The sequence below is a fragment of the Pinus tabuliformis genome, chromosome 1_2 (genome assembly GCF_031772625.1).
Source record: "Pinus tabuliformis cultivar Carrire ecotype Pingquan chromosome 1_2, CPIR1, whole genome shotgun sequence".
Lineage (NCBI taxonomy): Eukaryota > Viridiplantae > Streptophyta > Pinopsida > Pinales > Pinaceae > Pinus > Pinus tabuliformis.
Genome location: NC_142298.1, coordinates 657,116,415 through 657,131,498, shown reverse-complemented (window position 1 = coordinate 657,131,498; position 15,084 = coordinate 657,116,415). Strand labels below are relative to the sequence as shown.

General features: G+C 37.2%; 1 protein-coding gene across 1 annotated transcript in view; it reads right to left on the bottom strand.

The window, feature by feature from the left end:
- The window catches only part of LOC149207390 (metal transporter Nramp6-like), a 147,994-nt gene extending 133,771 nt beyond the window's left edge, over positions 1 to 14,223 (bottom strand). The window contains exons 1-4 of the mRNA XM_089398023.1: positions 13,883 to 14,223; positions 4,564 to 4,657; positions 4,370 to 4,433; positions 2,037 to 2,086 (exon numbers count right to left, since the gene is read on the bottom strand). Coding sequence (XP_089254149.1) covers positions 2,037 to 2,086; positions 4,370 to 4,433; positions 4,564 to 4,657; positions 13,883 to 14,223 — 549 coding nt within the window. The remainder of the gene's footprint in view (positions 1 to 2,036; positions 2,087 to 4,369; positions 4,434 to 4,563; positions 4,658 to 13,882) is intronic.
- Between the last annotated feature and the right edge of the window lie 861 nt (positions 14,224 to 15,084).

The window sequence follows — 15,084 nt, the reverse complement described above, 5'->3', positions numbered from 1 at the left end:
TATGTTCCATTTCTCTATAGTTAAACGCACTTAATGTTTATTTTGAAGATAGCTATGTGAAAGTAGTAACTGGTCAGCGTTTAAATTTTATGATCATTTAAAGCATTTAATTTTTCTTGAAGTTTAATTGTTGGATCATCGTTAAGGCATTGTGCGTTTGTTGAATATCTTACATCGCTTGGGTTATTTGATGGTAAATGATTGTTAATGAGTTCATATTTCAGCAATATTTGATAAATAATCATTTAATCATTAAAGGCATTGGTCTATTAATTTCTAAAATCAATTAAGTGCTTGCTTCCCCTTGTGTCTCCCAGCCCAACTGGTCCACAGTTGGTCATCCATTGCCCCATAGGGTCTACCCCCCTTAGCCGCGAGAGACAGGCTTAAACGGAGAGATCGGGGATCAGGGTGACAGCCCCCGGTTTGAGCGTTGTCATGATAATCTGTGCAACAACATTTTTTGGCGCCGCTGCCTGGGACATTTTATTCTCGGCGTTTCAACGACATTCATCTTCTCATTTCTCATCATTCTTTCATCTCTCATTTGAGCTGGCAGATTCAACATTTTTTGGCATCATTTGGATCTTTTTCATCACCTTATCTTTTGTCATATCAGCAACTACTCTTCGGTTCATTTCTTGTTTGGGTGGTGACTCCATTTCTTTTACTTTTCCCAGACAAGAAGCCTCCCTCATATCTGTTTGTTGGTTGTTTTTTTGGATCCTAGAATTAGATTCATTGTTCAAGTGGCGACTCCATTTCTTTCATCTCTTAATTTTCTTGAGCAGAGATCTCTTTCTATCATCCATTTGGTCCCTCATTATTCATCATGGATTATTCGTTTAAACCATGTCATTTTACTGATGATCTGCATGATATTCCGGAAGTGGCCATTTCTAAATTACCTTTGTTCTCAAGTGGTGATTCAGTCGCTGTTAAAAGACATCTAGGCTTGTTTACTCGTATAATGATCATATATTGTAGACCCCCTCAGTATAATCATGAAGATGTCAAAATGCATCTTTTTGTCTTTTCTTTAGAGGGTGATGCTTTGAATTGGTTTAACAATTGTCCTAAGAATTCTTTCACTTCCTTACAAGACATTGTTAATGCTTTTAAAGATAGATATGGTAATCCGGATAGCTCGCCTTGTGCCCCTAAAATTGTGCAACAGAATGAAAGTAATCTTATGAAAGGTTCAGCTATCGGTGAAAGATTCCAAGACAATTCTTCATATCAGAATGTGCCATCCACCTGTACCATTGCAGATCAAATCCATGATAGTGGAAAAGCAGGGACAAATGACAATGAAAAGGAAGATCAAAGGCAAATTATACAAGAACTAATGTTGCTGGTAAAAAATATGGAGATCAATCAAACTAATTATGCCAATGATGTGAGAACTTTATGCACCCACCTGGAAAAACGTAATAGGGAGATGGAGATCATGCAAAATCAGCATACTAAGGAAATTGAGACCATGAAGATTAATCATGACACAGAAATTAGTTTTATGCAAAGCAAGATGTCAGGCTTAGAGGAAAATATGACGACCATGAAAGCTAATCATGATAGGGAAATTAATTCTATACAAAACAAGTTATTAACTATGGATGAAGAAATGACGATCATGACATTCGATCATAATAATCAGTTGGCTACCATGCAAGCAAATCATAAGGAAGAAATAAACTCTATGCAGTATTGCTTGATGAACATAAAGGAAAAGAACGATAAAGTAATAAAAGATATGGAAGAAGACCACGCTAGGCAAATCAGTGCTATGAAAGTTGAACACTCTAGCCAAATAAATGCCATTACAATATAGGTACGTAAATTTCAACAGCGGATTAAGGATGAAAGAAACCAGGAAACATCAATAGATCTCATTCGTTGCAACAAGCTCCATCTTATTATGAGGAGGTCATTGGTTAGATTGAAAGGTGGTTAATTGAAGGTGATCCAGATAAAATTAAAAACGATAAAGATCAGATGCAAGATGAAGAAAGACATGTCATGCATATCTTACATACTTCATCTGAGACCTTTGAAGCATAAAGTTCCACGTCATCAGTGATATAGCCTGCCAGGAAGAAAAAGCACAAGAGGAAGAAAATAAGAAAAAGATTTGATGCATCAGACGGCCGCGAGCAGCTTGATTTTTGGATAGGAAAGAGTCCTACCATATGCAGAATTGGACATGGCCCATCCGACAAGCAGCCGACAGATTTGCCTGAAAGCAGGCAAATGCTCAGTATACACTATATTGAACACGTCTGATGCCATGGGGCATCCTTTGTATTGTATTTCTAACTCTACTCCTTGTCATTTCAGCATTTTATTTCTGTTTTAGGATTAGATTTACTTTACTAGATAGTTAATAAATGAAGAGCTTATATCTTTCATGTGCTTAATGTTATATGATGATTCTTGAATGGATGCTACTTATTTTTGTTGTGTGTTGCGTGGATGCAGATTCTGGATTCTCACATTCCTACAGTGCAGCAATGTGTCCCCAAGTAAAGCCAGATGTTGACCACTATGTGTCAACTTCCCATAGCAGTACACCCCCTTTTTTCGCAAAAGGGATAGCGCTTAATCGACACATCTGTGCCATTCGACAGTTATTGTCGTCCTGATCATGTTATGTTGTAAACCCAGTCTGCATGTGTAAATTTGTAAATAATCTTAGCAGATCTGAGTCATGTATGTAAATTGCCTAGGTGGACCTAATTTTCTAGTGATAATCTATGTTCCGGAAGGTTTTTTGTCTCACCGATCCATGATCGACAGAGTTTTCCTTCAGCCTAACCCCAAAGACGGAATGAATTTTGTTATTAGAATCTTAGGGGAATCCTAGTGTTGATCTGCTAGATTATATTTGGTCGCAGAATTGGGTAGTCCATGAGGGTCTATGTCAAATGGGTTTTCCCCCTTGAGATGTAAAATTGTAAAAGTCATGATGTAAAATGTCTTGAGGGTTAGAAAATGTTTTAATCCCCTCATAAGTCCTAAGTCCTAAGTCCTAGGTCCCAGGTATTTTTTCCAAAGGCTAAATTCGAGGATCCATTTAAAAAATAAAAATAAAAAAACAACAAAAAATAAAAGATATGAATAATAAAAATTAAAAATAAATTAAATTTTAAAAATAAATAAAAATTTAAAAAAATAATAAAATAATAATAAGTCAAATTTTTGAGTAAATAAATGTAGAATTTTAATTTTTTAATATATTAAAATGTATTTAAAAATTCGACGGATGAGATTAAAAGAAATATTGATCCTCATCGACGGTCGAGATTAGTTTGACATGAATCACTCGAACTAGCCATTGGGATTTTTTCCTTTAAATAGGGTGCTAGGGGTCATTTGAGATCAGATTAGATCTGAGAGTCTGGTGCTAAAGAAAGCTCTCTTGTAGTCATTTTTGTGCAATAAAGAAAGACTTTGGGGTTGAAATCTTGTTGGTGTTACTGTTCTGGAAATGCTGTAAGATGTTTTATTTTTTTGCATAATTTTATTTTCAGCTATTGATTTTAGCTTGATGAAGATTGATTCAGGCACAAGTATCTTGTCTGATCTCTAAGGTTTGAATGATAGTTTAGATTCTGAAATATAATGGCAGGTATCTCCATTTGATCTGGATTTCACTATCATTTTTTCCCTCTATGTTAATAGTTGATTTTAAGCTGTGCAGTAAATCTTTTTTTTTAGATTACCGGGCGTTCAGGGAAGTTCTCGGCTAAACCAGCCAACTCCCGGATTGTGTTTTCTGAAAGAGCCCAGCTAGTTTTAATCCCGGGCTTAGCATCTGAAAAAAAAATTTATGAATGCATGTAGGGTTTTCTGAAGTATCTCACATTAAATTTAGATTCTGAAAATATTACTGTGGATTATTGACAAATCTCGCTGCTTAAGAGTCGAAAATTTGTAAATGCTGTAATTATTTAGCTGATTTAGGGTTTCAGTTTTGTTTCTGGCACATTTTACTTCTGGGTTTTCTGTTTCTTTTTTCCATTACAGGTTGCAGGTACAGGTTTTGAGAAAAAAAAATTCAGAGCTTCCATCAGACAAATCTAAATGCAGGGTGATTTGAAATTTACTGGAGAATCTGGAGGGTCTTCTGATCCATCTTTCTGCTGCTGCCTGAAGTCTTCAATTTTCGGAGAAATTTCAAAATTTTTTAAAGGGTTTTCACTGTCCAAACCCTCACGCAATTGCACGTTGTTTTCATTTCTCTACGCTGCCTCCTCATTGCCTGCATACAAAACCCATCCAACTCTCAATCCCTCCATACTCTGCGTACTGGCCAGCCCTCTCTCATTACTAGCTGTTCTCATTCAATCCGTAGCCATTGCTGCCAAACCACGCAGCCCATTCCACGTTGCTACCACAAACTTTATCTGTTTCATTTTTTCATTGCTATCAACCTGTACGGCAAGCAAAACAATAAAGACTCTGTCCTTCACATTGCCCACGCAGCTTCTTCTCTGCGTGTTAACTCCTACGCAGCCTCCCTCTGTCGTCCATTGCTTAGTCTCCTCACGCTGCTGCCGTCACCTGCATATAACAAAATGATGTCATCTGCAAAACCCTCATGCTGCACACAGTCTCCACGCTGCCTACCCCTCGCTCCACCATCGATTTCTCACATCTGCAAATAAAAATATAGAACCCGTTATTCATGCGTTAAACTCTCCTCGAATCTTGCTAACAAAGCCTGTGTGCAAACCCATCAGATCAGCAAGCATCCTCTGCTCCCTTTTGCAACTACGCATCTCACCAGGAACCTACACAATCTCCTTAATCGCTTCCTCGTCCCTTCGCGCTGATCTACATATCAATCTCTCTGCCGCCGTCCTGTTTCCTCCTCCCGTCGAACATTCGAACCTGCAATCATACGTTGAAACCTTTTGTTTTTTTTATTTATTATGCGTTGGTATGGTTTAGCTTAGGGTTAGTGTTTTATTTTTCAAAGATTTTTTTTCGATTTTGTTTTAGGATTTGATTTATCCGTTTTAGTTTTGATAAAAAGAATTTCAATTTTAAATCTAGATTTAGATTAGATTTTAGTAATTTCAAGCTTTGTTACTTTAGTTTAGTTTATTGCAATCTTTAAAAAAAAAGAGTTGATTTTAGTTCTTTTTTTTAGATCAGATATAGCTTAGATTTTATTTACATTTTGTATAGTTAGGATTTAGATTTTTGTTATAAATTTTCATTTTGTTGTATATATGTCAATTCTTTTTTCGTTTAGACTTATTAAATCTTAGTTTTAATTTTAGTTTTAGATTTAGATCTAAATTTAGATTTAATTTTTTTTAATTTTGATTTAAAAAATATCAAAAATCTCATTAAAAAAAAGGGGCATAAAAAGGTTTTTTTTTTTAAGCTTTCTTTTAGGATTAAATTTTAGATCTAGTTTAGATTTTTATTTGATTTATATTTAGGTCTGAGTTTTATTTTTAGAATTTAGATTTAATTTTAATTTTTGTTATAGTTTAGTTTAGTTTTATTTTATTTTAAGAATAAATCAAAAAAATAAATATAAAAATAAAAAATCATAAAAAGTTTTAATTTTTAGATTTTAATGGGTTTTTTCCGGGGAAAATAGAGTTCGTAATTTCTATTAAAAAGAAAATAATAGAGATTACATGTTGTAGATGCCAAAGCATATGCAGTAGCGTGGTAAAAAACCACTTACAATACCAATACTTCTGGGAAGTATGCAGATACAGCCCTCAGTCAGGGCCTCTAGAAACAAGGCAAGTAAAGCCCACAGGGGGCATCCAGTGACAGGGTATGTATCCCCAACAGGAGTCAACCCAAACAAACTAATAATAACAGAAAATAAAAACAGTAAAAAACGATAGCTCCATCGAAAACAGGAGTAAACCCCTGCCCAAAGAAGTTATAATAAATAGATACAAAGCTCCAGAGAAGAGCGCTGAAGATCTCCAAAGAAACCATAGAAAAAACCACCAGATACAGCCATTGGAGACGGCACGAATCAGTGCAGAGCAAGACTCCACGCCACAGATCCCTCAACGCATCCAATGACTGCCGAGGTAGCCAGCGAGAAACCAAAAAAAGAAACCCACACCTCAGCAAGGGAACCCATCAGGGCTCAACCAGAGCAGAGGCGTTTCGGGTCTGGGGGCAGAGGCGGCTGGGGCAGCCACCTCGCCCCCTCAAGGCTTAACTGTGCCCCCGCCTCCTCACCACGGCTCAGAACAAACAACGACGGACCACCAAAACAGAGCCGGAGATGAGCCCAAAACCGCCGGAAACCAGAAGAGGTGGGACGCTCACCGCAGCCGCCCCAAATAGAGCACAAGGCGGGTAACTCTGTCAATGAAAGATGTTGAGCAGTGCACGCCTAAACTGGGACGGCAGACGAAGTGAAATCTGTGCCTCGCAGTGGAAATCACGCCGCGAAAGAAGAGTGCCGCCGGTGGGAAGGGAAACAGAGGCCGAAAGAAACCTCACCACCGGCAATCGGAACCGATGAGCAGCAAGCCCCACCCGATGAAGCAACCCCCTCCACAGAAAAAGCCGCACGACGGGAAGGAGCACCCAGGAGAGGTGGAATAGCGGTCCGAAAGCCGCACCAGAGGCAGGCCCTGCCGCTGCAGGCGCGAAAAACAGCGGCTCAGAGCCGAGTAAACCCTAGCAGCAGCCGCAGCGTCTCCGAAATCCCTAAGAGAGATTTTAATGGGTTGATCTTTTGTTTTTAGGATTTAATAATTTTGAATTCCATTTAGTTTAGTTTAGTTTAATTTTGTTTTATTTATATAAAAATTAAAAAATATTTCAAAAAAAGTTTTACAAAAATTTGAAAATTTCATTTTTGGTGTCTCTATGTTCCATTTCTCTATAGTTAAACGCACTTAATGTTTATTTTGAAGATAGCTATGTGAAAGTAGTAACTGGTCAGCGTTTAAATTTTATGATCATTTAAAGCATTTAATTTTTCTTGAAGTTTAATTGCTGGATCATCGTTAAGGCATTGTGCGTTTGTTGAATATCTTACATCGCTTGGGTTATTTGATGGTAAATGATTGTTAATGAGTTCATATTTCTGCAGTATTTGATAAATAATCATTTAATCATTAAAGGCACTGGTCTATTAATTTCTAAAATCAATTAAGTGCTTGCTTCCCCTTGTGTCTCCCAGCCCAACTGGTCCACAGTTGGTCATCCATTGCCCCATAGGGTCTACCCCCCTTAGCCGCAGGAGACAGGCTTAAACGGAGAGATCGGGGATCAGAGTGACAGCCCCCGATTTGAGCGTTGTCGTGATAATCTATGCGACAACAGGAGGGAAATATTTTTAAATTCAAATTTGCTCATTTTAATATTTAAATATATTTTCCAAATAATTTTGTCATGCCAATCAATAAAAACAATATTTCTTTACCCAATTTCGAATTTTCTCTTTTGGGGCAAGATGGGCTTCATTTGGGGTCTTTAGGGAATTCATCCCATAGTTGCCCAAATTTCAACACTCCCTCTCAGCTATGGAGGAATTTTCTCTTGCACCATGAGACTCATGTCAAATGTACATGTTTGTTGTGTCATGTCTAATCTCATCTAATCCCATCTTGTCTCATAGAAAACGAATAATCCACAACCAACAATAGGGGAAATTGATTTACCACAAGGGTAAAGAGCCTCCCAATGTGGAAAAAGTCGGCCTCGAGAATAAATCAGCAAGGGTCCAGAAATTGAAAAAGTCGTTAAAGTCAAGAGTTTTTTGAAAAACTCGGCAAAATTAAAAAAAAAAATACAAAAATATTCATTTTTTTTAAATTAGCATATAAAGCATCCACAACATCAAATTAATGCATTTCCACATAAATATGAAAATAAAGCTAATATAGAATATGTGTAAAAAGTCTAGTGCTACATCACATATCAAAATAGTGAATCAAGTCTTGAATCCTAAGTCTTGACTCAGTCTCAACTCTCAAGAGTCAAAATATCAACAAAAAATATAATAAATGTATATCATGATTCATCATCATGAGTCATCTACATGTCATAAAGTAATCAGTCACTGAGATCCTCTGCCCCTTTTATGGGAATAGGGAATGGCTTTGCCTTTTCCTTTAGAGGAAGAAGGCCCTGCCCCTGGGGCTACAAATGGACTTTGTCGTCCTCTAGAAGCAAAAAAAGGAGGTGGCCTCTGTCCTCTGTTGTTGCCCATCCTAGATGGTGTCACCTCCTCCTCCTCATCCTCCTCAGAGAGAAATTAAAATACATACCTGGCAACAGCAAATCGGCACCCTGAGTCTCTCATGTTGAGCAGTGGACAAATCTCCAAATCCACACCACAAAACTAGAAAATCTCCTCCTCTTGGGCAATGGCAAACACCTCCTCTCTCCACAAGGACGAATGGCAGAAAGAAGAGTGAAAAATGAGTGAAATTTTCAGCCCTTTCCCTCACTTATGCGTAGCCTAGACAGGCTTCATGAGTTTTTCAATAGACTCCCAATAGAATCGCGACTTTTCAATAAAATCCCAATTTTTCATTTTCCAAAAATTCGCCGAAAAATTGGCTGATAAAATCAGCTAGCTGAAAAAATCAGACTTTGCCGATTTTATCGTAACTTTTCCACACTGAATCCTCCAAACCTTACTGGTCTTTAGGTCAAGTTCCATGACCTTCATCCTCGTTGAACCAGTGTTATAAGGACCGAGCCGAACCAGCCGTTTTGAACTGGTCCGACCTTTTTGAGGCAAAAGTCGGTTTGAACCGGTGACTTGAATCATTTTTGTCTGGTTCGGTACAGTAAAGCCACGTAGAACACAGCAAGTGGGGTGTGTTTTTCTTTTTTTATTTTAATGTTTGTCTTAGTTGGGCACTAGCCCATAATAGGTGCCTAATATTCAAGCATATGGCCCTACTATTGCTATGCATTTCATGGTAATGTTAAATTTCTTAAAGTAAAAGTAACATTTTCCTTTATATTTCATTTTCATCCTTTTACTTTAATTTTTAACATTACCATGAAATGATTTAGGATGATGAAAGTGGTTTTGAACTCATTGGATTTCATATGGAGAAAGTAGAATTTTAGATCTCACTCAAAATCCAGCAAACTTAACAGTTTTCCAAGATTTCAAGATTGAGGTTGTTGCACACATTTTGTCAAAGTTCCAACGAAGCAGATATGCCAAAAAAAAATTCAAAGGATCATATAATCAGTGATTAGTTTATTGAGTCTTTTTAAACCCATTTTGAAAATATATAATGTATTTATGATGATAGTAACACTGTATATGTATGTAACAACCTAGGTAAGCCTATTATTCTGGCAAAATTTTCATCCTAGGAGATTTTTCGTCTCATTGACTCATCTGTGTTTCTTAACACGAGTGGTCGGCAGAGTTTTTCCCTCCAACCTCACCCCAAAGCTAGGGCGAAATTCTTCGTCAAAGTCTTAGGTGAGTCCTAGTGTTTTAGTCAAGTCATATGTAGAAGTGGTTTGGGAATAATTTAAGCTAGTTGACTAAATTATTTTATTACAAATCACTTCGTCTACTAGATCATATTGTGTCACAGAATTAGGTATGTAATTTGAGGGTCTATACCGAAAGGGTGTTCCCCCTTTGAGGGTTGAAAATGTAATTATCTTATGTAAAAAATATTTTAGTGCGCGGTCCCTCATACTTAGACACCATGGCTAAAATATTAGAGGGTGGAAAAATTATTAATCCCCTCAAATGTCAATTAATTAAATTTTCTATCAAAAATAAATTAGAATCCTAAGTCAAAAATTTAATTAATTAGAGTAAAAATTAGAGTCTTAGAAAAAATAAATTTTCCAAGTGGGAAAATTCGTGAATGTCAAAGAAATTAATTTTTGGACGTCCCACACCAAGGGAATATTGGAAATTTCAAGAAAAAATGGACCCTTGAACCTTGGTTGTTAAGTCAAAGTCAATTTTTTTAGAAAATTAGCTCAAAATAATTAATTTTGAGCTAATAAAAAATGAGTTAAATGAAAAATTCGAAAATCCCTCAAAAACAAATATTTTCAACGGTGGAGATTAGAAAATGATCAAATATTTTTCGACGGCCGAGATTATTTTGATGAGAGTCAAGCCAAATAGTCGTTATTTTTCCACTTGGGGGATTTATCTATAAATTAAGGGTCATTTGTGTCTCAAGCCATAGGATGTTTTGCTAAGAAAATTCTTCAGGAAAGTTGATGTAACGCTATTGTGCCGCTGGGAACGTTTATTGAATCATAATAAAGACTTTGGGGTGCAATTCATGGTGTTTATTGTCTATTGATTTGTGGTATGTGTTGGGTACGGGTATTCCTATATTGTGTTTAAATTTTAATTAAATTGTTATTTCATTGCAGATGATAGGAACACTCTATTGATAAGTCTTGGGTTTATCTTAGATGATCCGATTCATTTTTGTTCTAACTGTTTAGACGTGAAGAATTATATGGTGTTTGCAAGTTCCCCAATCCTTGAGCTCTAATTCACAAACTGTAGACGTAGGCTGACCTTGTTTGGACTTCACATACTTTTATGGTTTATCTAACTTCGCTAAAGTTGTAGCTTGCAATTATTTTCCAAAATACACTTAGCCATTTATCAAAAAATCTTTAAAAATAAAATTATTTCTCACAATTTATTCTAAAAGCATTGTATATTTGCACATTTGTAAATTAATTTTTCTAACTAGGGTTCTGGGATTTTTTGTATATATTGGGGTTTTGGGTATTTGTAAATTCATTTGTGCAAGCGAAATCAAGTGAGAAGAGTTGGATTAAAGCTATATCTCGGCCCTTAAGGGTAAGATCTAGTCTCCAAAATTTTTGGAAGGTCAGCTATTGAAGAAAATTTGAAGCAAAATTCCAAATCTCAAGCAAATAATTTTTTAGAGCAAGGGTTTCAATTTTTTTTGGCTTCCCAGACCCAGATCTGCCCTCTCCAAGCCCCGTGTCAGCCTCCTCAACCCCTATGTCTGCCTTTTGTGGCCCTACATTACCCCCGGAAGCCCTCCACAGCCAGGTTGCCAGCCCCAGAGGGCCTCCGCCTTCCTTATATCCCCTTGCGTTTGTGTTTTCAAGCCTTTTAGGCCTGACCATGAGGCCTAGAGATTTCAGCCACTCTCCTCTTCCCTTTTTCCCTTAGGCTGCAGCCTCTCGACCCTCCCACTAGCCAAAAAACAACCTTCTAGGGCTTCTTGTGGGCCTCCTTAGGCCTTTCCCTTAAGCTGCTAGGCCTTTTGGGCTTCTTCCTTTGCCTCTTGCCCTTATCCTAGCCCTAGCTTGCCCTCCTTGGTCCTAATTTGCCCTTTGCTCATCTCTAAATTTTTTGGATTGAATACTTGGTGTGTTTTGCAAAGAAAATTGGCTCAAAATTTGTGTTTTCAGGTGGCATAATCATTGCATAAATTTTGGCATTTTGGACAAGTGTGCTACAAAGCCCTGAGCTAGGGTTTGCTCTCTAAACCCTCACTTTATCACTGTTTTGCTTCAGCTGTCATATATTAATCTCATAAAAGTGAATTAAATGCCCTAAAATCATATCTAAGTGGTCTAAACACCCTAATAATTTCATGGTAAAAATTTGCTAGTGTTTTGGCTACTTGGGCATTGAATATCTAGCTTAGATCTAGTCATTTGCTTGCTGGAATATCTTTGCATAACTGAATAGATCAGATCTGATATAAATCTGAAAAGAACATTCTAAAGGGCATAAAATTGATTAGTGTGGCTTCTAGCATATTATCATAGCTTCTAGATATCTTGGGCAGCAATCTTTTACCATAGATCTCTAATTTCTAGTGGTTGATATCTCTGCATAAAAAGTATAATCAGATTTGATATTTTCTGAATATCGTATCTTAAGAAAGCCTAGAAACTCATAATTGCACATTGGTAAATTTGTTTCAGCATCTAGAAAGTTTTGGGCATATTTTGGCACAAGTTATTGCACTAGTAGCTCACTGATTGCATATTTTTCTTACTGTTGTAATAAGAGTTTCTAGATCTAATATACGCTGAACAATTCATCATAAGTGGGTTAGTTAGCTTGTGTTTTCAATTGGCAAGTTTCTTGGCATTTCATTCATCATAATTGGCTTCACATGCTTGATAATTTTTTAATCTAAATTAATTTCCTTGTTGCTGTCCTAAAAGTCAAATAATTGTTCATTGAAACACAAGTAACATAAGATCTATCTTTCTTCATGCTCTATAGATCATAGTTGTTCTTGTCTCATGTTTTGTAGCAATTTGACTAACACATTTGTTGTTGAGTTGATCTATAAAATTCACATCTAATAAGCACTCTCTAAAAGCACTCTAATCTTAAATCTTTGGGCATCTTGATATCTTGTGTTCTAAGTCATTTTATCTAACTGTGTTAACAAGTGGTATCTGAATATCTTGCTATAATTGTGATCTAAGGCATTAAGGGATCTATTTGATTGTCTTGGCATTTAAGGCTTAATCAAGCATCTCTCAATAAGTGGCGTTATCTAAAGAATATAATCTTGGCATAGTCATCATTGGAATATCTTGTGTCTTTGTTGGTGATCTTTGGCTAATTGTTGAGTTTGATTATCATTTTTAGTCGAGCATTCTGTGGATTGGTTAACATTGGCACTAAGTTAATTGGCACTTTCTTGGTTGTAAGATTGCATATAATTTATTGATAAGTACTCTTGTCACTAACGATTCATCATAACTTAAAGTACTTAAACATTAAGCCAATCTTAAACTAAGAATCTCACTCATAATCATTGCATAAGCATTCTAGGATTAACTTGCACTAATAATTTACCTCCAAGCATAAGCTTGGTTGATAGACTCATAGGACCACCCTTTCTCATCTAGCTTGAGGGATTCAACACCTTTTTAGTCGCTAACACAGTGACCTTGCAGTCGTTAGAGCCACAGTCTCTACAGCGCCGGAGGCACTGGGTGGTTGGAACACAAGGAGAGGTATCGTTAATCAAGTCTCTTCTTGCTTCCCGTTGGCTTCCATCCCACAAACTACTCTAAAGACTGATCCCAAAACAGTTAAGAGAGAGGTTCAATTTAGAATAGGCATATAATTTAAAATTAACCAAGAGCCTTGCATCACATCTAGGTCCTAGGATTTGCATAGCATATACGTTAGTTAATCATTTAAGCAATGGTTGTCCATCCAGTTACTTGGTCCTAGTTTGTAAATAGCAAGAATTTTGACTCCATAAGGCACTGGTCTCATTTCTAAATATAATTAAATCCTTAAGTCTTGTTGAATTTAACCAATTAGTTAGGCCACACAACTATGTCCCTCGGACAAGTTGATTCCCAACTTGTCTTTCATCATCTTGTTTCCATAGCGACTACCCCCCATAGCCTGTTGTTGGGAGATAGCTAGAATGGAGTGGGCAAGGATCAGAGTGAGAGTCCCCGCCCTAAGTCATTGTCGCGGTGCCTGTACAATCTAAGTGACAACAGGGGGGATTGCAATGCTACATTGGATTTTCTCATGTACAAGGGCATGGAACTAGTATTTAATCAAGAGCACCAAGCCCTCTATGTACCTTGATGTTAGTGGAATTGGTTGTTGAACTCTTGTACCATGAGCCTACTAAAAAAAATACCCATCACTCAAAAATCTTGACATGACATGCTATGATTTTTCTATCTTATTTTAATGCTTAGAGGGTGATATTGATGAGAAAGATTCCAATATAGGCAATGATTTTGATGTTATGTAGGTATTTGTTGTACGTAGTACTCTTAAACTTATATACGGTAAAAACCAGAACAGAAATACAGCAAGCATGAAGAATTTAAGTTTGTACTTACCTTAACTGCTGCTGATTCTGCTAACTGCTGTTGATTCTGCTACTGAACTGGTGTCGTTGATGATGTCGCGGCTATTTTGATCCAATTTCCGGGAGACCAATTCCTCCCAGCCAGACTGAGCAGATGGCTGCTCAATCCAGTAAACTTCTCGCAGAAGCTCACTGCCCCCGTGCCCAGAACCTCAGGCCGATTAAAGCTCTTCCACTGGTAAATCTTATCCCTCTGGTTTGTACTCCTGATTTTCAGCTCCTGTCCTCCACTCTCGATTTCCCCCCCCCCGTTCTCAGCCTCATCCCTGCGTTTTATAGCCAGGGCTAAGCGGTGGCCGCCCTGTACACCAGTGGCTCCGTCGCTTCCTCCCGTGGTGACAGCTTCCACCAGCATGAGTCATCCTCCCGCTCAGGTGTTTATGGGGAGTATCCACGTTTTTAAACTTTAGCCATTCACATTATAACTTTATAATATTTAGTATGTACCTTATCACTTTATGTATGTTTGTTTTCTTTTAATATAAACTTTAGAATTTTTAGGTTAATTAATTTTTGATATTAATACTTGATTTTTTTTATTTTATTTTATAAATATCATTTAATGTATATTTATACAGGGCATATAATATGAGTATTTAAGGATGGGTCGTTACATACACTCCCCCTTCAGAAAACTTCGTCCCGAAGTTAGAGTTTAAGTTTAAGGTTTTAATGGGCATGACTTTCCCTATCCAGGTTCCCAAGCTATTCTAAAATCACCCTATCCTTCCTAATCTCTTCCACTCCCATCCTATCCGTCCTCTACTGGAGTATGCCATGGCGTCAATTTTTCTGACCTAACCATTCATAAACACTAAGGTGACAGCGTCGACTATACCGACCTGATTCCCAGTAGGCATCCGGCAGTCATCATCACACGTCTAGGGGAGCGTGACTAGCACAGTCCTCCCATGACTCCAGGGTTCGGAGGATAAACGGTGGGTAACACCTCCACCCCTCCCAGTAAAATTAGGGCTACTACCCTATCATAGAATCACTTTGAGCTTTAACTGTTCTGAGGTTCTGTCATCACGTGGTCATCTCGGAAATTGGATCATTTATCTGCAATCATAAACTTACCCATGCATTTGTAAAATGTGCATCAGCATATTCAAAATAACTCATGTATTATTCACATATGACACTACAGCATAACATATTTTGCCATATTCCATGCATGTATTTTGACTTTCATCTAGAATGTATTCACTTCCTG